At 39.8% G+C, this 24823-nt stretch overlaps 1 protein-coding gene across 3 annotated transcripts; it reads right to left on the bottom strand.

Annotated features, from left to right (window-relative positions):
• Positions 1 to 1624: 1624 nt before the first annotated feature.
• On the bottom strand, positions 1625 to 24207 carry COQ2 (coenzyme Q2, polyprenyltransferase). Of its 3 annotated transcripts, none has more exons than XM_043572290.1 (7): positions 23917 to 24188; positions 18987 to 19153; positions 10064 to 10185; positions 8714 to 8799; positions 7184 to 7317; positions 5030 to 5218; positions 1625 to 2014 (listed from the first exon to the last, which is right to left on the bottom strand). In XM_043572290.1, exons 1-7 carry the CDS (start codon positions 24161 to 24163, stop codon positions 1982 to 1984), a joined length of 978 nt encoding a protein of 325 aa, XP_043428225.1. In that variant the 5' UTR covers positions 24164 to 24188; the 3' UTR covers positions 1625 to 1981. The 3 variants fall into 3 exon arrangements, with proteins under 3 accessions (XP_043428225.1, XP_043428222.1, XP_043428223.1); XM_043572287.1 differs by lacking the exon at positions 1625 to 2014 and adding an exon at positions 2230 to 2903 and having other exon boundaries at positions 23917 to 24207; XM_043572288.1 differs by lacking the exon at positions 1625 to 2014 and adding an exon at positions 2230 to 2903 and having other exon boundaries at positions 10064 to 10107; positions 23917 to 24189.
• Positions 24208 to 24823: the final 616 nt, after the last annotated feature.

Genomic DNA, 24823 nt, shown 5'->3' with positions numbered 1-24823 from the left:
CGCAAAGTCCAGGAAGAGGAGAGCTAGCACTTGTGACGTGTTATTTCTTGATTCTGTATTTTCTATAGAATAGAAATTTTCTATAGCTCGTATCCCACGTCTACCCTCACCATAAACTCATACTAGGTAACTGTTCAGTTTACAAAGTCCTTTCACATGTCTTTCTGTTTACAACCTCACAACGATTTTGCAGCAGAAAATTAGGGCAAGCACCTTCTCCACTGAATGAATCTCCCAAAATAAGACTGGTAATTTCACTATCTGAAGTTACAGTACCTGCCATGGCCAAGCGGGAGACAGACACCCTGGCACTAGATCACTAGATGGAGGACAGCTGCACTTCCTTCCAATGCTGAATTGCTTGAAGTCCATGATTTTAGAGGCTAATAATCTACTTCCTCTCCCCCCTCCCCCACCCCAATCTGCTCCTTACTTATTAATACTACTTTTTCAGCTTTATACCTGGGAGAAGAAAGAAGAAATGAAATGAAAAGGAACCAAAATAACTCTGTTAAGTTTAAGCAGCTTTTTGAGAGCAAAGCAATCTATGAATTTTAACCTATATTCTCCTGTTCCTATTTATCATAAATGACTGCAGTTTTGCCGATTCTAGGATTTGTCCCATGTTCACTTTCATCAACGAACTTAGGAAAATAAAATCAAAACACGTTGTACTTACCCTCTGTTAATTGGATCAGCGCTAATGGGTTAAGATTCTAAGCATTTTAAAATATAGGGTGATACGCAAATTATGTTAGCTAGTCCAGAACAGATTACATAGACTTTGGCAAATCATACAGCCAGTTCTCAACAGAACTATTGCCCCTTTTAGACACTGGAGCTTTTTCCTACATGCAAAAGGCATTCTGCTTTAAGGTTTCCTTTAGGGTACAATGTAGGGGATGCCGCACCAGGCCTCTTTGTGCTAAGCACAGATCCCCATTGGCCAGGCTCCTCCACCATTTATCCTCGCCAACATTCTTCTAGAGCCCATGCATGGGAAAAGGCATTCAGAAATCAACATTTTTTTTCTATGAGAACTGGTATATTTTTAAGAGGCATAACCCTTTTCTAAGCTCAATTTTTTCCATTTCTCATTTCTTTCAATATTGAAGACATCCCTCCATCTGTTTATACTCCATATTTTTATTATTGCATTTTTTAGAAAAATTGTGTAAAAACGAACGAAACCCAGAAATCAACAGATTTAAAGTTTATCTATTCAGATGCAAATCATAGGAGCTAATCATATTTCCCTAAAAGTAGGGCACATTTCTATTCTCCCCTTCAACTCACTGTTGCTATAGCAGAGTAGAATCATGGATGCTACTTCTATTAAGTCTAAACACTCTTGTGGTTCAGTATTTGCTGAATAAACAGTTCACTACATTTTCCTGTGCTTATTTATCAGGGCCTGCCTGGTGTGTCAGCTACATTTACCACCACGACCATTATCACCAATATGCAATTTAGTGTTCACTGCTGCCCACAATCCACACACACAAACAACCGCCTGCCTTACATCCCACAGTCCACGAGAGCCACTTAAATCCAGTAAAATATATTTTAGGTGAATACTGCTAGGTTCTGAAGAGAAAAAGACAATTTCTAAAGAACACGGAAATACAAAGTGTAGGTAGCATTTGTTATGAAATTTTATAAGCAGTGGCTGAGAAAAGCCTGAGAAGGTAACATTTAGGAAAAGACCTGCTGTGAAGGACTGACATAATTCAAGGACAGCATTCCAGGCAAAGGGAAGTATACATGCAAAGGCCCTGGGGCAGAAGTCCACCAGCCTGATGAGGAACAGTGAGGAAGCCAGTGGAGCTAGAGAGGGGTGTGGGAAAGTAGTCTCAGATGAGGCCAAATCACGAAGGGCCTAACAGGTGACAGGAGTTTTGGTTTGTCCTGAGGGACCTCAGAAGATCCTGGAAGGTTCTGAGCAGAGGAATGACAGAACTTCGTATAGGTTTTAAGAAAATCACTCTGGCTGCCGTGCTGAGAACATGCCGTGCTGAGAAGACAGCAAGGGAAGAAACTGTTAGGACATTTAACCAATATGCCATTATCCTATAAATCGTAATCAAGTAAGATAAAAAAAGAAATCAACAGGAATTAAAACAGTCCCTGGTGACTGCCTGCCTGCCTACTTTGGTTACCATGGCTGTACCCACAGACCAGATGTGTGAAATAAATGTCAGGACTGGTAACAACAGAAGTCCGTATGGATATTGTAGATAAAAGCTTTTATTTACTTAAATTCTCCTAAAATATAAAAACAGAATGGTTTCCTAACTTACAGCTTTTGGCAGTGAGTAAAGGTCATAACAAAGCACAATAAACCCCAACTTGCCAGCTTTTGTTTTTTCCCTAAAAGTAAAGTCCATTTTCCTGCATTCATTCATTTAGATGAGATACAAATCAGGTGTCTTTTAAAGTGCCCAAACTCCTACCATTACCGTAACTGCAGATGGGAATTATGAGCAGTTAGAATGCATCCACTTAAGTACTCAAGGTCACTCAAATGCTAAAGAGTTCCTGGTTCCTGAGACAGGGGAAGGATTTTCCTAGAAAATACTTGAACTAAATCCAGGCAAATATGGTCTACATCTTCATCTCGTGGTTCTTAATTCTTTAACATATTGCAAGACGGTTTATTCAAATCTAATTATGTGGTAACAAGACCTGAGAGTGTTTTGTAAAATTTGTTTTAAACATTCCTAGATCCACTTCATTTGCTAATTTTCTATTCTACTATCCATACTTTCCTTTGCTTCATCTGTCTTCTTTTCTTTCCACAAATTCCCGAGGACAATCCCTAACAAAACTATTAGTCCTAGTGTTCGGTTGGAGGTAAATTTATCCCAACAATCCTCAGGTCTGTGGATATCTAGAGTGTAAATCTGTAAGAGAAGATCACAATGCTGCATTAGTATTTAATATAAATTTTCTGGCATCACAAATAAACACATCAGTACAGAGAAGAAAATTGCACTCTCTTACAGGATTTTAAGCATCAGGAAGCCCAAACTGTTTCCAGTGTAGAAAAATCTACCGTTATCTCTCACTGGCTAGGTATTATCTAAGCTGTGTCCTAAAAATTTCCACTTGAGGGGTGCATGAATGCTTTGAAAGGCAACCCACATTATTTTTAGTTCCAACTAATTAGAAAGCTCTAAATATTTAGACTGATCTAAAATCTGCCTCCTACAATTCCTAACCCTCCAGTTCTAGCGTTACTCTTTGGAGCAATGGTTCCCAGCAGGTGAACAAATCCCATTTGGGAAGGACAAGTCTATTGTGCAGGGCTGTCTAGAGCACTGAAAGGTATTTAACATACCTGGCCCTCACTCACTAAATGACTGTGGATACCCCGCCGAGTTTATTTATGATAACTGAAAATACCCCCATGCATGTGGAAATCTCCTTCCCATCCCCACATAGAGGAGGGGATCTGCAATCTAGACCTGCTGTTAGTGACCTAGAACAAATACGTTCCTTTTTCTCCATGGCAGTCCTGCAAATATATCAAAAAAGTGTCATGTCCCTGTCTTATTCATTCCTAGGCTTAACCGTTAGCATCCCTCATTTCCCCAAATATTCTTTATTATGTGGCCTCCAGACTTCAAATCATCATGATTTCCTTTTTTCCAAATACTAGAAGTCTATGTCCATCTTAAAATATTGTGGCAAGGACTGGATAGAAGACCACAAATGCAATTTAGAATTTCAAGATGGGTTTAAATATTGCTTACAGTATTTGTAATTGCCCTCGTAATTTTTGCCTTTGTCCACTAATATCCAGGTGCTTAAATATGGCTAAACATCCATTTTCCTGGCCAGACAATCAATTGATGGTGACAACCCCCACAGTGCTGCGTTATGAGCAAAAGGGGATGCTAAGAAATTCTGAGGAGGAAAATGGTGAAATCTAGAGAATTCTGGAGAATCACCAATTCCTACCATTTAAAATTTCATTGTGAGGAAAACCATGAAGGTGATACAGCATGAGGTTTACTTTGTGGACATTAGGTTTTGGTTTCCTTCTTACTATGTTTTGCAAGTCTTGTTTACACTGGTAAGTAATCTGCAATGATGTGTATAAAACAGATCATCTACAGAGAGGCTAACACCTTTTTGAATCCATTCAAAGAAAGTAACAGTAACACTGATACAAAAATAGAGTCCATTTAGAGGCGCCTGGGTGGCTCAGTTGGTTAAGCGTCTGACTCTTAATTTCGGCTAAGGTCATGATCTCACAGTTCGTGAGTTCGAGCCCCACATCGGGCTCTGAGCTGACAGTGCAGAGCCTGCTTGGGATTCTCTCTCTCCCCCCTCTCTCTGCCCCTACCCTGCTTTCTCCCTCTCTCTCTCAAAATAAATAAATAAACTTAAAAATTTTAAGAAAAAAAAAAAAAGAGTCCATTTACAAGCAACCTACTTCATTAAAATTAGATTTGGTTCATTCATTTTACAAAAGTAAATAATGTAGATCCCAATATAAGCTTGTGGATGATGGCTGAACACGCTGAAATGACAGTTTCCCACTATGTAGGCAGAATTCTGTCTGACATGTGAGCACTTCGTGTCCTATCTGGCCTTGACTGCTAATGCCAGTGGAACCCATCCTTATGAATGATTAGTTTGCTAACCATCACAGCAGCCCACATATTAAAAATACAGTTATGTTGATCAGTTTGCTTTCAGAGCAATTCAGCTCAACCCACAACCTTTAGACATTGCTGAAATTTTCCCAGACATCAATCAGAAGTAATTCCAGAAAAATCAGAGGGGAAAAAAAAAATCTAGGTTTAGTTTTAGATTATTTCTCTAAACTAATACAGTGAGCTTTTTTAGATGATATGTTGAGGCGGGGGGGGGGGGGTGGTTCAAGATAGTATAAGCCAAGTAGTTGTTTGTTTTAAAGAAGCACGTTGCTTGGTAAACAAAGAGGTTGTTTCTGTTTAAATAGTTTTTACAATTTATAACCCAAGGAAAAATGAGGGAAAGCGTAAGAAAACGGTCAAACCTGGTGTGCCAGATGGGCTCCTACAGCAGCCAGAGCAGTGTAGTAGGGCACGGTCTGAGCACTGTTCACTCCCACCAGGCTCAGCGCCCCCAGCATCGCCACACCGAAGCCACTAAGCCACCGCTTGGTGTTTTCATGGAACCGCAGCGCCGTGGACTTAAGACCAATCAGAGCATCATCTCTTTTGTCCTAACATCAGAAAGTAAAAATAAACTGTGTGGTTTTTATCGGCATACCACAAAATTCACCATTCTGGTTGTATAACTATCACCATTATCTAATTCCAGAAGAAAGGGTCTTTATCTTCCTCCCCCCACCCCCCCCCCCCCAGAAGAAACGGTCTTTCAAAGGACATACGCTGTGAAAGCTGACAGTAACTTGGAAACACAGGCTGATCAGTAATGAATGTGCAGGCCAAATCCAGGTTAAATGTCCCTGCTAAAATGATCTTCCAGCTCTATACATTGCTACATGTCACTGTATTGCTTACCACCCTATGAATGACTTTTAACTCTACACGGACCACATTAGAGTCAAACTCAAGTCTAACTGTTCACATAGCTCCTTCTTCCCTCTGAGTTCTCAAGTCTCAACAACTTCTTGTACATTTTAGTTTCAATCTTGAAGCCGCAGATGCAGAAAAACGCTCCACTGGCACCTGACCACATCTATTCACATTTCACTACTAGTGTGGTTTATTCCTCACCTCTCCCATCAAATCCTCTAAGTAAAGGTCGATTCTGGTGATACACTCCCATCTACCTGCCCGATCTCTTCCAGCAATTTTATTTCTAAGAACTTTCACATACTGTTGTGATTACAGCCACATGATGTCAGAGGCTGTAATGCCCAACTCTGCACCCAGACAGCTGTCTGATAGGCTATCTTTTGGGCTTCCAAATCCAAGTAACAACAAATGCAGGATTAACGTATGTTTTTCCCTTCATACTGTAAGCACCTTCAGGTGCAAACTGTCTTTCATTACACGCAGTACCAAAGTGTGAATGAGTGCGTGGTGTTTTACTGAAGAAGTGAATCTAACTGGAGTACAGATATCCTCATCATTGGTTCCAGACATTACTGTGAAAAGTATAGGCATCTCTTCCGAACTGTCAGTCAAGTTTCACCTCAGGAAATCAGGCTGATTAGAGACCTAGCAATCTTCTTCATGACAATACAAACTCAGTGGGGGAGAGGGGTAAATGAAAGAAAGCACGATGAATTCCAGACTGGAATATCAGAAAACATTCCATCGAACCAACACATATTCTTCAAGTAAATAATTGAGAAGACAGTTACATTTCAGAAAAATACTGAGAAGAAACTGTTTCAAAGTTCGTAATGTAAAAGGAAAATTAAGAACATAAATCAAGAAAAGCAAAAGTGGGGTTTTTTTATTAGCCATATGAAAAAGGCAGTATCAAAAGCTATAAAAATGTTTATATTCCTTAACTAAGTAATACACTCCTAAAAATTTATCCCCAAACACATAAAGATATTGGTGATTAGAACAACATTATTTATAATTGCAAAAACTCTCAGAACTTAAATGGCTCAAATGGACAAATTATTGAAAAGATTTATGGCAAAAAAAAAAAGATTTATGGCATATTAAATCAATGGATTATTATTCTGCAGTCTTAGAGTGGTAATGACAAACAATATGGCAAAGTGCTTACTACCCACACGACTAGGAAAAAGATCTGCCTGGTAGAGGCCTCCACAGAAGGGAGGAGAACGTGGCAGTTAAAAGTGCAGACTGTAGAGACTGTCTGGGTCTGAATCTCAGCTCTGCCATCCACTAACTGTGTGACACAGATATGGTTCTTCTCCACATGTTTCCTCATCTATAAAATGAGGATAATAAAAGCACTTTCCCTCCCAGGTTGTTATGAGGATTAAATTAGTATTTGTAAGGTTTTTTTTTTTAAACTGTGCCTGGCAATACAGTATATACAATTTAAATGCTTGTAAATTAAAGAGTTGATCTCTTTGGTAAACATACATATACAGGAAACAAAAATATCTTGTTGGTGCCAAAGAAGTGTGAATGATTTTCTTTTCAGAAAACAGACTTTCCCTTTGATGTGGTTCATAAAGTTCTTAAACGGCGATAATAACTAAACCAGAGTTAAGAAAAAAGACATTTTTTACCTGGTGAGCATAGATAGTATCATAAATTAGCGTCCACATAATTCCAGAAAAATAAAGAGGCAGACAAACAGATGGGTCGCAGGAGCCCTTGATAGCAGACCATCCAAGTAATGCTCCCCAATTAAAAGTCAACCCTACAATTGGTGAGACAGAGGGAGAGGGCAAAGACACTTTAGACTCCCAAAGGGGGGAGGGGGCATTGGCATGTACCAAGTGCTTCTGCACATCAGGCTCTGTGCACTGTTTGCTACTAGGTCGATTCCTGAAATTCTCTCAGCTCTCTGTGGTGATGACGAGCTACTCTGCACAAAAAAGGAAACGGGTTCAGAGAGGTTAATTGACAATTCAAATAACACAGGTAATAGAAAAAATACTATCACCCTAATACGAGGTTTCACGAGAACATTCCCCCTACCTAGCACGGTGCCTGGCAGCCAATGAATGGTAGAAGCTGGGGTTTCAACTTAGACCTAGCTGAGCCAAAACCTTGTGGTCTGTCCTTTAATCACTCTCCTTCCCCCATAAGTGACAGAAACATGAGTACAGACAGGAACACTTATTCGTTCTGTAAGCCCATCCTGAGGACTGAAAACGAACATCGACATGCGGACGACTCTCAAATCTCTATGTGCACTCTGATCAGCTCTACACTTCAGACTGGACCTGGAACTGTCTGCTCGACATCTCTACCTGCAAGTCCCTCAGGTACCTCATACTCAGTGGGTCTCACAGGTCTTTTCTCAGAAACCCCCTTTCTTCTTTTATTCACTGAAAAAAATGGTTCAAGCATCTAGAATACCTTTAGGAATATTCTAGCTTATTCTAGTAGAAGGTATTTTTGCAATAGATTTTGATTTACCTACCCGTCTTTTGTTCGCTCTACCAACAAATATTTATTGAATACCTGTGATGTGCCAGGTGCTATGGTAGGTGGTGGGCCATCCACATGCAAAGAAACCTTTATCTGTTAGGCATTTATTATTTATAACTGGGGAGACAGAGGAAGCTCCCAGCATCTTCTTGTTTAGTTACTGCTGGTGAAATGAGGAAGTGCCACTCCGGAGTGTTGTGGGAGCCAGAGGCGAGACTGGCTAACTTTCTCTGGGAGGGCTAAGGAAGACTTCACAGACAGGGGCTGTCTAAGCTGTCACATACTAACCCTTCCTGCCTGAGTGTGCTTTTCACCCCAACCCTCCAAGTGCTCAGGGCATCCAGGTCAGTCACCTAAAGAGAAGGGTATGGTCAAATCTGTTAATTTTCTTCTTCATGACATACCAGATTTTTAAAAAAGCATTTCAGGAAATAATAATGATCTTAATAAATATATAAGGTTTCTTAGCCAATAAAAATGGCTAATTACCCTCCCTTAAAATATGAAATTCTATTCTTGGTTTAGAAAACTTTATGACTGACTGGACATTTTATCACTGCCACATTACACACACACACACACACACACACACACACACACACACACACAAAGAAGTTTGAGGGTATCCAAGGAAATACTTGTAGTTATTTCAAGCTCACCCAAGGCTAATTGAGGCCAGTATGTAATTCTTTTCATTAGCGGGTAGGTGATGACAAGAAGTAGGGATGCTGCTCCCAGAGCTATACTGAAATCAAGAAAAAACATTAAAGATTAATGTCACCATCTCTTAGAAATTGCTAAATAAGACAACAGTAATAATACTAATTGGAAAATGATTGATCTTAAACTATATATTTTGTTACGTAAAATTATTTTCCTGGACCTTGATTAGGATAAAAGATGATTAGAAGGTATTTTAAGTATTATAAAACAACCAAACAAAATAATAATGCATATAGAGCTTTCATACATTAGGTGCTGTTCTAACTGCTTTACATATGCTAACTCATTATAATCTTCACGACAAACCTAAGAGGCAGTTTTATTCTACTTGCTTTTGCAGATGAGGAAACTAAAGCACAAAGAGATTAAGTACTTTCTCGACTGTCACAGAGCCAGTCAGTAGCAGGGCCAGGATTCAAACCTAAGGCAGGATGGCTCCAAAGTCCAACTTAACACCCACTCTATGCTAGTGCCTCTCTAAATGTTGTTTTAGATTACTGGAAATGTCCAAACAGAATCAGAGTCAACACACTCCTCCCTATGTGCACGATGGGTGCTACTCCTCAGAAGAGGACAAGGTCACAAAGCACCTATAAAAGGATGACAACATAAGATGTTCTTAGGCACCAGCTCATCTAACACCGCCCTCCCAGGACAGACCTTCCAAAAGCATTTTCACGTGATGCTATCAGGGCAAAGTACGCAGTTAAGTCTAGTTTCTATAAAGTGACACTTATTTTTTGTCCTTTTTTTTTTTTTCTCATTTAAGTACTTTCTAAGCAGCCATCTGACGCACAAAAGTTTAATTCTGTCTCTATTTAAGAGACATAGGAATGAATTCTTCCATTTTTTTCCTTTGTCATTGATAATGAACATGACTCTCGGAAACACCCAGTTAATCTTTTTGCAAAATGAGTATAATTACTTCTATCTACTTTAGAGATACTGTCAGGATAAATAAAATTACACATAAGGGTATATACACACATCCATGTATGTATCTGGAAAAGCTATGAAGGTGCCATGTGTTCCCCAGGGAACATGCAATGAAAGTATAATGGTGGCTCAGGATAAATTAAATGCTGCTCTTCCAATTCCTTTGGCTGAAAACATTCCTGATTTTACAACATGCGGCGACTTATTTATACTTGCTAACTTACAGATGCTCAATAGGTAAGCAATAAACAATTCTGTGACAAAGATACTTCTATTTTACTTATTTCTACTTTCTCCACTTCCAAAAGAGAGATTTTTATACACGATTCTGAAAGAGACATTCACTATACCTGTAGTAATTCAGACACAGAAGAACACCCAGTGCCAAGGTCAGCTGTCCCCCGAAGAAAATAAAGGATTGAAAAATTGAGATGTCTCCAGCAGCTATTGGACGATTTGCTGTTCTTACAACCTTAATACATAAAACCAGATACCTTAGCCTCATGTAATGGTTCCATCATGGATTTAAACATGCAATCAAGAGAATGGCCATGGAAAGCACTAAAGCAAAAATAGGAATAAAAAGTGAAGTCAACATTGGAAACACTGCCAAAAATGAAAACTTCATGTTTAAAACAGCTTTGAAAAGTACCAAAAATTCCCACCACTCATTCCACTTCCTTTCCTTCTCCCATCTCCATCTCCAAACAGACAAAACAAAGCAACTTCCTTATCTGGCTATTTAGCTACCCAGCTTATTAGCAAGTATATGCCTAATTTTCAGAGAGCAAGGAGAGACAATAATAATGATAATTCTCAGGAAAAGGGAAATTGCAGTGAATGTTTTGATTACAGGAAGCACTGCAATTAGAAATCAAATGTAAATACAGAAAGAGGACAGATTATCTGGGTTTGAAACTGGGAGTGCTTTTGCCAGGCTATTTAAGAATGCGTCTATAATCTAATATTAATTGTACCCAAATGTAAAGAGCAGACCCAATGTAAGAATATGAACAGACAGAGCTATTATTTGGACAAATAATATACATTATTCTTTTCCTGTGTAGAGATCATGAAATGTGATTATTATACACTGAACCATTAAAAAAAAAAAAACATAACCAAAATTGTCATCATTGTTAGAAGAACTCAGGATCTGGGATCCAAGAGCCCAGTGTTCCATCACCTACTGGCTGTATGAATTTTGGCAAATTACTTAACCTCTCTTGGGCTTAGGTTACTTTCCTGCTAAAAGAAAAACACAAAGAGAGAAGGAGAAGAAGAGGACAAAGGGGTACTAAGAACGCCTACCTCATACAGTAAATGCAGTGTCTAAAGCATGTGAGTATGTAATAAATGTTAGCTACTATTAATATAACATATTTTTGTTTTGATTCTGATTTATATCAAGGGTTAGCAAACTATGGCCTGTGGGCCAAATCCAGCCTACTGCCTATTTTTGTTTGGCCCATGAGTAAAAAGAATGGATTTTACTTTTTTAGACAGTTGAAAGTAAGTTAAAAAAAAAAAAAGAGTAATGTATTATGATATGTGAAAATAATACGAAATTCAAATTTCAGCATCCATAAATAAAATTCTATTGAAACGAACATATTGTTAACATATTGCATATGGCTGCTTTTGTGCTCCAACAGAATCAAACAGTTGCAACAAAGATGGTATGGCCCACAAAGCCTAAAATATTTACTATCTGGTCCTTTACAGAAAAAATTTGCTGACCCAATTTATAAGCATGCCTCACTGTGCAATACAACAGTTTGTCAAAAGCTACAATGACTCACCTTGGTTAGAGTGCCAGAATCGGATCTTTTATCTCTGATTTTGTCCCTAGAGTCTTAGTTGGAAATATATTTATGTCTTATATTTGTTGTAGGATGTTACAATTATTCCGGCTAGTACGTGAGTGCTCACAATGTGACACTATTCTGACAACTATGTATGCATCACACCACTGAATCCTTACAACAACCCTGACTTCTAGCCACTCACAAGTTCCTGCCATTTGTTTTAGAAAACTGAGGCAGAAGAAGCTTGGTAACTTTCCAAGGTCACAGATGGTTAGTAGAACAGTCTGTCTAGTCCCACTGACCACACTACTAACCACAGATTATACTGTTGCTTCAGTGGTGATAATTAATTAACCTACCTAAATTTGAAATAATTAACCTAGCTAAATTCGAAAGCTGAAAATAAACAAGCACTCCATCAAAAGACTAAAAATGATGTAATATGATGATCAAAACATATTCCATGTGGTTTTTATGAAACCAGATTGCTCACAGCTTATAAAATTAAATCATTAATACCTGTGCCTTGAGATTATTTTAATGTTTATGGACCTAACGTTCATTGCATGGTTGGCAGATTATATTGTCAAAAAAACACATTAACCCATATATCCGAATAGTAATTCAACTTATCATTTAATATATGAGCAATTTACTTATTATCTAATGTACTAAACAAAACCCAAGCCACAAACATATTAGAGTTTTTAAGAAACTATGAGATAAGCATGACAACATGGCCAAGCTTTTTAACTCATCAACATGCAAAAATCTGTGGGAATGCAAGCTGGTGCAGCCACTCTGATAAACAGTATGGAGGTTCCTCAAAAAGTAAAAATAGAACTACCCTATGACCCAGCAATTGCACTACTAGGTATTTACCCAAGGGATACAGGTGTTCTGTTTCGAAGGGACACATGCATCTCAATGTTTATAGCAGCACTATCAACAACAGCCTAAGTATGGAAAGAGCCCAAATGGCCATCGATGGATGAATGGATACAGAAGATGTGGTATATATATACAGTGGAGTATTACTCGGCAATCAAAAAGAATGAAATCTTGTCATTTGCAACTACGTGGATGGAACTGGAGGGAAATTAGTCAGAGAAAGACAAATATCATATGACTTCACTCATATGAGGACTTTAAGAGACAAAACGGATGAACTAAGGGAAGGGAAACAAAAAGAATATAAAAACAGGGAGGGGGACAAAGCATAAGAGACTCCTAAATATGGAGAACAAACAGAAGGTTACAGGAGGGGTTGTGGGAGGAGGGATGGGCTAAATGGGTAAGGGGCATTAAGGAATCTACTCCTGAAATCATTGTTGCACTGTATGCTAACTAATTTGGATGTAAATTTTAAAAAAATGCAAAAATCTTTTGTGTTAGGCTAATAATGAACTATCTGAAACAGAAATTAAGAAAACAATCTCATTTACAATTGCAGTGAAGAATAAAATACCTAGAGACAGATTTAACCAAGGGGGTGCAAGACCTGTATATTGAAAACTACTAAACATTAATGAGAAAAATTAAAGAAAACACAAATAAATGGAAAGATGTCCCATGCTCATGCACTGGAAGAATTCATATTGTTAAAATGTCCATACTACCCAAAACAATCTACAGATTCAATGCAATCTCTATCAAAATTCTAATGGCATTTTCCACAGAAATAGAACAATCCTAAAATTTGTAAGGAACCATGAAAGACCCCAAATAGCCAAAGAAATTTTGAGAAAGAAGAACAAAGCTGGAGGCATCACACTTCCTGATTTCAAACTAGACTACAAAGCTACAATAATTAAAACAGTATGATTTTGGCATAAAAACAGATCAATGAAATACAACAGAGAGCCTAGAAATAAATCCACACATATATGGTCAGTTGATTTATGATCAAGTAGCCAAGACTGTAGTATATTCCCTATAAAATGGGGAAAGAACAGTCTCTTCAATAAATGGTGCTGGGAAAACTGGACAGCTACATGCAAAAAGAATAAATCTGGACTCCTACCCTATAGCATACACAAAATTAACTCAAAATGGTTTAAAGACTTGCATGTAAGACCTGAAACCATAAAACTCCTAGAAGAAAACACAGCAATAAGCCCCCTGACATAGGTCTTGGCAATGATTTTGTGGATCTGAGACCAAAAGCAAAAGCGACAAAAGCAAAAATAAACAAGTGGGACTACATCAAACAAAAAAGCTTCTTCACAGCAAAGGAAACCACAACAAAATGAAAATCAACCTACTGAATGGGGGAAAATGTTCGCAAATCATGTACCTGATAAGGGGTTAATATCAAAATATATAGAGAACTCATATATAACTCAATAGTAAAAAAAAAAAAACCTAAAAAAAATCCAAATAAAAATGGGCAGAAGATCTGGATAGACATTTTTCCAAAGAAGACATATAGATGGCCAACAGGCACACGAAAAGATGCTCAACATCATTAATCACCAGAGAAATGCAAATAAAACCACAATGAGGTATCACCTCACACCTGTTAGAGTGGCTAAGAGACAAAGAGACAAGAAATAACACCTATCGACGAGGATGTGGAGAAAAGAGAACTCCTGTGCACTGTTGGCAAGAGTGTAAATTGACACAGCCCCTGTGGAAAACAATATGGAGGCTCCTCAAAAGATTAAAAATAGAACTACCCTCTAATCCAGAATTCCACCTCTGGGTATTTATCCAGGGAAAACAAATACATTAATTCAAAAAGATACATACACTCCCATGTTCACTGAAGCATTATTTACAATGGTGAAAATATGGAAACAATCTAAGTGTCTGTTAATGGATGAACGGATAAAAAGAAATGTGGTACACACACACATATACACAAAATGGAATACAATTCAGCCATTAAAAAAATCTTACCATTTTGCACCTCAAGGTCTTTATGCTCAGTGAAATAAGTCCTACAGAAAGACAAATACCGTATGATCTCCCTTACATGTGGAATCTAAAACAAACAAAACAAAAACTCAAGCTCATAGAAAAAGAGAACAGGTTGGTGGTTGCCAGAGGCCGAAGGGCTAGTGGAATGGGAGAAATGGGTGAACTGATTTTTTTTCCTCCAGTTTAAATAAATTGAACAACAATTTTTTAGAAAAGAACTTGGATTACAAAAGAGAGACGCAGATAACATTTTAATGTCTTTTTTTTTTAATTTATTTTTGAAGGAGAGAGAGAGAGCATGAGTGGGGGAGGAGCAGAGAGAGAGGGAGACACAGAATCTGAAGCAGGCTCCAGGCTCTAAGCTGTCAGCACACAGCCCGATGCGGGGCTCGAACCCACAAACTGTGAGATCGTGACCTGAGCGGACTGAGCCACCCAGGCACCCCCCAATAACATTTTAAGTCATGTTAGCAAAATCTCTTTAATAGTTATAAAATACTCATTTAAGAGCTTTGTTATATGTCTATATAGAATCTGGACTCAAGGCGCCTAGGTGGCTCAGTTGGTTAATATCCAGTTTCGGTTCAGGTCCTGATGTCACGGTTCCTGAGTTCAAGCCCCGGGTCAGGTTCTGTGCCGACAGCAGGGAGCCTGGAGCCTGTTTCGGATTCTATGTTTCCCTCTCTCTCTCCCTCTCCCCTGCTCACACTCTGTCTCTGTCTCTCAAAAATAAACATTAAAATTTTTAAAAAACTAAATAGAAACTGGAATCTTCTAATCAGAGAAAAATGTCATGGGGGAGATATACCTAATCAATAACCCTTTACCTAAGGAGAAAAAAAATCACTTAAAGGGAAACTAAAATCGTTCTATTTTGTTCATTAAAAACTGGTTGGTTTGAATATTTTTTTAATTAACCTTTTTCTTTTGAGATAACTGTAGATTTATATTCAGTTTTTAAAAACATCTCTGCATTTTGGGGTGCCTAGGTGACTCAGTTGGTTAAGCATCTGACTCTTGATTTCGGCTCAGGTCAGGATCTCGTGGTCATGAGATCCAGCCCCACATCGGGCTCTGCACTGGGCATGGAGTCTGCTTGAGAGTCTCTCTCTCCCTCTCTTTCTATCCCTCCCCTGCTCTTTCTCTCTCTCTATCTAAATAACAAACAAAAGAACCCCCCCCTCAAATCTCTAGTTTTTAAAAATATAGAGATTGCATATGCCCTTTATCCAGTTTCCCCCAAGAGTAACTCACATTTGCAAAACTTTACAGTAAAATACTACAGCCAGGACTTTGACATCAGCTGCTCTAAACACGTTCAAGAAGTATTTTGAAGCGATACATCCCAGAAGCTGCAATCCTATGGTTATGCAGAAGGAAAAACTAACCAGATGTAGGAACCCCAAATCAACCAAGCATGCTTCTCCTGGCATGGACTAACCTATCCCAATGGGGACAGCGGGACAGAAATGTGTTTATCAGGCAGTTCCTGCCACTTGCCACTATCCTATCTTCCAGCCACACACCAACCACAATGCTCCAGTTGTTAAGCTTTATACTTCATCTCACAGCCAAGCCTCCGTATCTACTGTTCCTTCTGCACAGAGTGACCTTCGCCCTACAGCCCACCCTTTTTTGCCATCTTGTTCTGACACAGTTCAAAGTTCACGCCCCTGGAAAGAAGTTCTCTCTGCTTCTTAGGCTGAGGTAGGTGGTCTTCCGTAAGTTCGTTGCGGACACCACTTTCACGATAGTGCTGCTGTAGTGTAACCATGAAATTGTGAGGTCAGAAATACTGTCTCTCATCCATGCAATCCTAAAACTTGTCACTGCGTCTCACACACAGCAAGTATTCAATAAACATTTTTTTCAATTAAAAAATACATTATGATACCGTTCTTATGAACTAAAAATCGTTACAGGTGTGCCCTGCTGAAGGAAAATTCAGACCAGTATGAAAGGCAAACTAGGGACGATTATTCACTTTACATAAATGTATAGAAGAGTATTCACTTTATATATTCACTATGGCTTTATTATTTTTTTTAATGTTTATTTATTCAAGAGAGTATACGCACGTGCATGGAAAGGGCAGAGAGAGAGAGAGGGAGAGAGAATCCCAAGCAGGCTCTGTGTTGTCAGCGCAGAGCCGGAGGCAGGGCTTGATCTCATGAATTGAGAGATCGTGACCTGAGCTGAAATCAAGACTAGGATGCTTAACTGATTCAATGACCCAGGGGCCCCCACCATGGCTTTCTTCTAAATCAAAGTTTACTGAGGAGGGCACCTTTTGGGATGAGCACTGGGTGTTGTATGGAAACCAGTTTGACAATACATTTCAAAAAATAAATAAATAAATAAAGTGCTTTTTAAAAAATAAATAAATAAATCGAAAGTTTACTTGATTATTTATTCAAAGATTTAATGAATGATCTTGTACTTGTTATGCACAATTGCTAAGATAAAAGGCAAACGAGATGGATGATTCCCTTGAGAAAATAACAGTCTGTTGAGGAAGAAAGAAATAATTATACACATGCATTAGAGTATGCATAGAAAATAATCGAGAGAAATACAGTGCATCAAATGGTTACATGAAGTTTCTCTGGGCGTTTGGGAAAGGAAATAAGGAACACTTATACTTTCTATACTTTCTATTTTGGTACTGTCCGGATTTTTCAGATTAAACAAACAAGTACTATTTTTCTAAGGAGAAAAAATAATAAAATTGCATTTTTTAAAAGAAATAATCATAGCAAATGCTAATGGGGGCTTCCTTGGCTTGTTTAAATTAAGATTTGATCCTGCCATTTGCAACAACATGGGTAGAACTGGAAGGTATTATGCTAAGTGAAATATGTCAGTCAGAGAAAGACAAAAATCATATCACTTCACTCATATGTGGAACTTGAGAAATTTAACAGAAGACCACAGGGGAAAGGAAGGGGAAAACATAGTTTCAAACAGAGACGGAGGCAAACCATAAGGGCTCTTAAATACAGAGAACAAAGTGAGAGTTGATGGGGTGTGGGTGAAGAAGAGGAGAAAATGGGTGATGGGCATTGAGGAGGGCACTGGGTGTTGCATGTAAGCAATAAATCACAGGAATCTATTCACAAAACCAAGAGCACACTGTACACACTGTATGTTAGCTAACTTGACAATAAATTACATTAAAAAAATTTTTAAGTAAATAAATATTTGATTTACAGAAGAATAGTTACAACTCTAATATATATCTTAAAAAATATTTTTAAATGTTTATTTATTTTTGAGAGAGAGAGAGAGAGAGAGAGCGTGAGCAGGGGAAGGGGCAGAGAGAGGGAGACACAGACTCTGAAGCAGGCTCCAGGCTCAGAGCTGTCAGCACAGAGCCAAATATGAGGCTCAAACTCAGGTGGTAAGATCATGACCTGAGCCGAAGTCGGTGGCTTAACCAACTGAGTGATTCAGGCACCTGTGTAGTTAATTACCACTGCCTCTTGTATCCCACATATTTCTTCTGTGGTTTACTTTTGATTTTGCCATTCTTGAATAATAATTTTTTTTAAGTTTATTTATTTTGAGTGAGAGAGAGAAAATGCAGGGAGGGGCAGAGAGAGAGGGAGAGAGAAAATCCCAAGCAGGCTCCACGCTGTCAGTACACAGCCTGAAGTGGGGCTTGATCTCACTATCGTGAGATCATGACCTGAGCCGAAATCAAAGAGTCCGACACTTAACTGACTGAGCCACCCAGGTGCCCCGAGTAACTTTGTTTTTTAATGTTTATTTATTTTGAGAGAGAGAGAGAGAGAGAGAGAATGAGTGAAGGAGGGGCAGAGAGAGAGGGAGAGAGAGAATTGCAAGCAGGCTCCAGGCTCTGAGCTGTCAGTGCAGAGCCCGAAATGGGGCTCGAACTCACGAACTGTGAGCTCACGACCTGAGCCGAAGTCGGAAGCTTAACCTACTGAGCTACCCAGGTGCCCATGACTCTAATATATATCTTACAGGAAAGAATGATGGTTGTTTTGGATCCCCGAAGGTTCAGGATGAACTTTTCCTTCGCTCCTCACATCCATACCTTGGCCGTCTAAATTCTAACTCATTTTGTAAAAATGAAGTACACACCCTGCCTACATGGCTGCTCCTGTCGAGAAAGGAAGTACATTGCACTTTGCGACACCCGCCATTCAACTGAAAAACGGCACTTATTATGCTGGTACACTAAAGTACACTAAAAAAACCTTTGTTTTTTGTGGAAAGTGATGCCACCATGTTACTCTGCAGAATTGAGAGGAGCCTCCCTATTCCTTTCCAGGAAGAAACTACCTTTTTTTTTTTTTTTTTTTTTTTAACGTTTATTTATTTTTGATACAGAGAGAGACAGAGCATGAACGGGGGAGGGTCAGAGAGAGGGAGACACAGAATCCGAAACAGGCTCCAGGCTCTGAGCTGTCAGCACAGAGCCCGACGCGGGGCTCAAACTCACGGACGGTGAGATCATGACCTGAGCCGAAGTCGGCTGCTCAACCGACTGAGCCACCCAGGCGCCCCAAGAAACTACCTTTTTATCATAGTCCCGGTCCCACATGTCATTAATAGTACAGCCTGCTCCACGCATCAGAACAGCTCCAGTGCCAAAGAGGGACAACATGTACCAATCTGGAAAACAACCTGGTTCAGCTGCTAAACCAATGCTCCAAGTACATGGCAGGTACAACAGCCAGGTTCCTAAGCAAAGATAAAAGACAAAAAAGATGCATATTCAAGTTAGTTATCTGTCTTTAGTTTAAACACTACATCCCAGAGAAGTAAAGAACACAAAGTCAAAAACACATGACAAAACCGTGAAAATAAATTTACAACTCATATCACAAAGGAATCTTCGGCCCAAGATGTAGGGTTCCTAGAAACTGGAAAGAGATCACTAGTCCAATGGAAAAACAGACAAAAAAGATAAAGTTCACAAAGAACTACAAATGATTCTTCTTTATGTGAAAGATCACCTTTGAGAAATACACATCAAAATTACATTGAGATAACATTTTTCACGTGTCAGATGGGCAAAACCCAAAGTCTGACCACACACCCCGAAGTGTCTGATACGCATTTCTCATGAGGTCACCAAGTGGTCCAACCCATATGGAGGACAACCAAAAAATTTTTACCCTGTGTGCGCTCACCCCCACTCACCAAATACATGTATTTGAATGTCAGTATGTTCATAGACCGTGTCAGGGAGGATACATTAGAAACTGATAATAATATTGGTCTCTGGGGAGGGGAACTGGGTGGCTGGGAAACAGGGGAGGAAGACTTAGTTTTCATTCTACGTCTTTGCACTTTCTGAATTTTGTGTCATATGCATGCATTACCTCTAAAAAAAGTTAGTAAAACTTCCTTTACTGTTGTTAGCACAATAAAATAAAATAGGCTGGAGGGAGGGAGATCATTAACCTACTGTTTTTTAAATATTTTGCAGCTACATGCACAAATGGGATTCGTTCTTGGCACACAGCCCAAAAGCTAGATGAAATTAAGCTAAAACCAAATAGACCATACAGATGGGAGACTTCACATGTGAACTCTGATATTCTACTTTCAAAAGAAAGTCTTTCAACAAATGTTTGGCTATGGTGCCTATTAAGATAAATCCTGAGCTTTCCTTCCCAATTCAGCCACGTAAGAGGAAAAGGGGATGTGGCTAAATAAAGGTGAGATCCTATACAAAAATGGCCAAATGACAAAGTGCCTATAATCATATTTATGCTTCATAAGTTTAACCTTTATTCATTTACAGGAATTTATAAAGCACATATGGGAACTAAGAATACAACAGTGACTAAAAGAGAGAGCCTTCCTGCCTTCACCCAGCTTATAAATGAAAAGGAAGAAATACAACTAAACAAATAACAACAACAAAATAGATCAATTCAAAAACAGGGCAAATACAGGATCCTATAAAGGCAGAAAACAGTGCCACCCAAGTCACTGGGGGAGGGATCAGGGAGGACACAGAAGAAAAGATAAGGAGAGGCTGAAAACAAGAAATTTGAGTCCAGACTCAAATTCGGGTTCAGGGTGTCTGAGACTGACTCATATTGGGTGTGTCCCTTATAAAACAACAGCAACGACCGCTCACATTTACTGCAGGTTCAGGAAATGTTAGCCACTGTTTTAAATGCTTTATTCATGCAAACTCATTTAATCCTCAACCACACCCTTACAGAGTAAACTCTATTACTGTTTCTATTTTACAGATGAGGAAACAAATGCACAGAGAGGTTATGTGAAACAAGTGAAACAACGGGTTGAACTACTTCCTTTTTCCTGGACCTACCAGGACCGCTCAGAGGGGCAGGGTTACTCTGAAACAAAAGAATACCACTTGAAAGGCATTATTTTCCTGGTGCAATTAGAATGAGTCTATTTAAAAAAGAATTCTGGAGAGAAAAGATGTGTAATCACCTATAGCATTTCGTGTCAGGAACAAGACTTCCTTTGCCATCAGTCTATATTATAGGTACTATAGGCACTTACCTATAGGAACCGGTAGGGCATCCCTGTGGATGAGGGGGGTTTCTATAATCAAGGGGAAGGTCAGACATTCGGTTTGATGTCTGCCACTAATAAGTGGAGTGATGCTGGACACTAAAGTATACTAAACTTTAAGGTTCAGTCTTCCTCAAGTACAAATGAGGGGAAAGAATATCTACTTCTCAGAGTTGTTAGGAGGAAACAATACTAGTGATGATGAATATAAAAATAGTAATAGCAAATACACAGCTGTTACTATGTGCTGTCATGCAACACTTGATTCTCACGACAAACCTATGAGATAGGCACTATTTTCAATATACCCACTTACCAAATACAAAAGCTGAAGCACAGAAAAAGTAATTTGTCCGAGGTCACAAAGGCAAAAAGTGGCAGAGTTGACATGTAAAGTTAGGTTTGTAGACTTTGGTCTGGTTCTAGACTGTCCAAGGTCAATGCTGAGTGAAAACTCAGTATACCTAAATCTCTACAAACACTTGAGTTCCTATTGCTCCTTTGTGCTCCTGATTCTCAGCAACAGCTCTTTTCTTTCTTCCCTATTACACTGTCCTTATTCTCTCTTCCATGAAGAAGGATGCAGAGGTGACGAGGACGCAAACAGAAAGAAAGGCCTATTGTAGGAAAAGGAAAAATTCTCTGGGAGATGAAATAAAATGAGCAAGTTCTGAGAGGTGTGGGCAGAATGGGCAGACCAAAAAGCCTGTGTAAACTGACTCCAAGAACTTTACTAAATTACATATTATCTTCAAGACAACGTAATTACCCATAAAGGCAGTAAAACAAAAATTACACCATCAATTTAGTGTAAAGAGTGCCACCTGCTGAAACTTTCTGGAATACTATAGTTTGTGACACATCTGAAAGAAGCTGCAATCCATTCTGAAAAACAATGAAACCCACTTTGGTTTATAAAAACAAATCAACTATAGCAAAGTAAAACAATGAACATACAACTTACCCCACAAAAGAAGAATTTAAATGAAGAAATACCAAACTTATAAATTCTGTCAATTTATTGTTCCTGGCATACAGTAGGGCTCAAAAAATGTTTGTTGAATGAATTGCAACACAGTACTATTAGTAAATTGTCTTAAAAAACCCTACAATTATCACTTTATTTAGAACTAGAGCGTGCAAGCTGGTATCTTCTTAACATACATAACTATTACCCCAGCCTTCTCCAATTCCCTCTTCTCAGGTATTAATGCCAAACATTTTCTTGAGCACTTATTATGTCAGTCATTGGTCTAAGGACTCAACACACATATATATAAAATAATTTTCATGACAACCTTATAAAGTCCGTATTATCAGTATCTTCATTTTATAGATGAGAAAAGAAGAGGTCTGATTCCAGCGTTTTACTTGGAACAACTATGTAGCTAGCCTCTTATGTGGCGGGATGGTCAGCCACTAATGCAAAAAGCCAGAGGTTTATGGCTATGGGAATAATGGCAGCTGTTGATCTGTCCTGGATGTCTGTAAGCCTACACTGCAGCTCTGTCAGACACCAAAACAGAATTATAGTTATGCTTTAGATTAGACCTAGGCTTGGAAATTTATGCGTATCAACTTGTATCTGGACCCAAAATGCAAGGGGTCATGATGGCAGGACTGTCCCTATTATTTAATTTGCTTTTATACTTTAATAGCTAATCGTTACAACTCTTAGTGCTCTGATCCCAAATAAGTAGTGCATAAACCTAGAATACCACAAGCAAGACTTACATTTGGGTCTTGGCTAGGCCAAGGTGGAGTGAATGCATCCAGGCATCTGAATGTATTTCCCTGCATTGCAATGGCAAATGCTATCATCTTAGATGACCTGGAGTTTAAGCTCTGCCCCTCTCTCACCACTGTCCATCCTTCTTTGGTTCAGCTCTTATCCAGCCTCGCCTCCCAGTATTTTCTACGCCCACCTGCCAATCTAGATCAACTCATATTCTTGATGTTCCAACTCTCCACCCTTGAGTCTTTGCAAAAACATTTCCCCCAACCATGAATATATCTCCTCTGCAAAATCTACCTGTCCTCTGAGATACAATTTGCTCTTGACCCTTTCTAACAATGGAGATCCACACTACTTACTCCTTTTCCTACAGCACTTGGCCATCTGTACCACTAACGTTTGATCTCCTTTCCCAGCTCACCCAATAATTTGTCTTTTTCCACCAAGACTAGGAGTTCCTTGAAAGCGGTGAGTGTGTATAGCTCTTTCCGTCCCTGAGGCTAGGTGATACGGCCGGAATTGGTTTGATACTATTGCCAAGCTATGTAGGAGGCACTAGACAGAAATGTCCCATTTTTGTGGCGCTTAGACTGTATTGGAGACTCAATCAACCAATAAATGCATCAGGTTAGTTAGTGGTGAGTATTGTGAAGGAAAATGGAGGGTACAGATGTAAAGAATGAGGTGGCAGATGTTATTTTAAATAGGAAGGTCACGGAAATCTTCGGAGGCGACAGTTAGCTGATAGGCGGTCCATAAGTGCTGTACCTGCTGCATTCACCTGAATTAAATCTTTCGTGTTACGGGTGGTGGAGGGCAAAGCTAGGACTCAGCATCAAAACTCGGTTCACCTGGTCTGGCTCTGCTTCCCTCAGTTGTAATGACAGTTCCAGGTTTTTGCTTTGGGAGCCTTAAAGAATTACAGGAAGGATCAAACATAATGAATGTGGACGTGTTTCGATATTGTAAATCTGTGCACAAAAAGGGACACAAGAACGGAACTTCCACTCGATTCACTGTTTACACAAGGGCCAACTTTTTGCCCGTCCCGAGGGGATGTGAAGGCCCGCGAGCCACTTCAGGGACCTCCCCTCCGGGCGTTCCGAGACTATCGGCCGCCTGGCAGCTTCTCCGCTACTCCCGCTTCTCCGCTATTTCCGCTTCTCCGCTATTCCCGCATCCCCGCGGTGCGTCCGCTCGCACTCACCAATAGGCTTGTCCAAACGCATGAGGCGCAAGTAGGGCTGCAGGGGGCGGGGCGCCGAGTTCACGACCGCGGCGGCCGACAGGCTGAGCCGACGCCTGCGCGGTCCCGGCCCGGCAGAAGGCTGCCAGTGCCTGGCGCGGGGCGTGCCGGCCGCGCGCGCGAGGGCCAGCGCGCTGGAATCCCGCAGCCACGCCTGCGTCATTACCCGCAGGCTCCGCGCGAGCCCCGCGCCGCGAACACCCAGCATGGCGCTCGGGAGGGCGTGGCTCCATACAGGACTGAGGTCGCTCTCTGGCGTCAGGTCGCGGCAGGCTTGCGGAGTGACGTCAGTGGATGACGGTCCACGCCTGCCGGACTGGGTGGGGTTGCGGTCGGAGCCTTTCTAGTTATGGTGAGGTAGGGATTGTCGTGGTCGCTTTAACCCGGGGCGGTTTCTTAGTTAAGGGGAATTCCCATTATCCGCTTTCTCAATAAATGAACAAGGATGGTGTTCATTTATTGGGAACAGTTGTACCAGGAAAAAAAAGAAAGCCTCGGAAAACCTACCAAAACATTGATTGCGGGCAGGTGTTTTCTTTTTAAAGCTAAAAGGGCGCCAAACGCCAAATGTAAGAATGTAAATTAAAACCGCACTCAGAGTTAAGGGACATTCATTACACAGTGAAAATCTTAAATGTGACAGTCAATTTAGAGGACTTTTCTGCAATCAAGAGGCAGTGAGCCTTGTGGGATGGTAAGAGGCTGCAGCTAGAACATCTGGTCATGCTCTTAATTACAGCCAATTCGTGGATAGCGCTGTCTGCCAGGCACTGTTACGGGCACTATGCACGGATTATCCCATTTAACCACTTAGTGACCATGGGTAAGTCACTCATCTGCATTGTAGTATTCTAGAGAATTGCGTTAG

The sequence above is a fragment of the Prionailurus bengalensis genome, chromosome B1 (genome assembly GCF_016509475.1).
Source record: "Prionailurus bengalensis isolate Pbe53 chromosome B1, Fcat_Pben_1.1_paternal_pri, whole genome shotgun sequence".
Taxonomy (NCBI): domain Eukaryota; kingdom Metazoa; phylum Chordata; class Mammalia; order Carnivora; family Felidae; genus Prionailurus; species Prionailurus bengalensis.
The sequence above is the reverse complement of the archived record's forward strand: the minus strand, read 5'-3'. Positions and strand labels throughout refer to the sequence as shown.

Excerpts from the sequence above, each read along its gene's own strand:
- COQ2 (XM_043572287.1), bottom strand. The coding sequence starts at position 24,163 with ATGCTGGGTGTTCGCGGCGCGGGGCTCGCGCGGAGCCTGCGGGTAATG. Across the intron at positions 7,318-8,713 it reads CTGGCCTCAATTAGCCTTGG|GGTTGACTTTTAATTGGGGA; the intron begins GTGAGCTTGAAA and ends CACCAATTGTAG. Across the intron at positions 2,904-5,029 it reads GAGCCCATCTGGCACACCAG|ATTTACACTCTAGATATCCA; the intron begins GTTTGACCGTTT and ends CTTCTCTTACAG.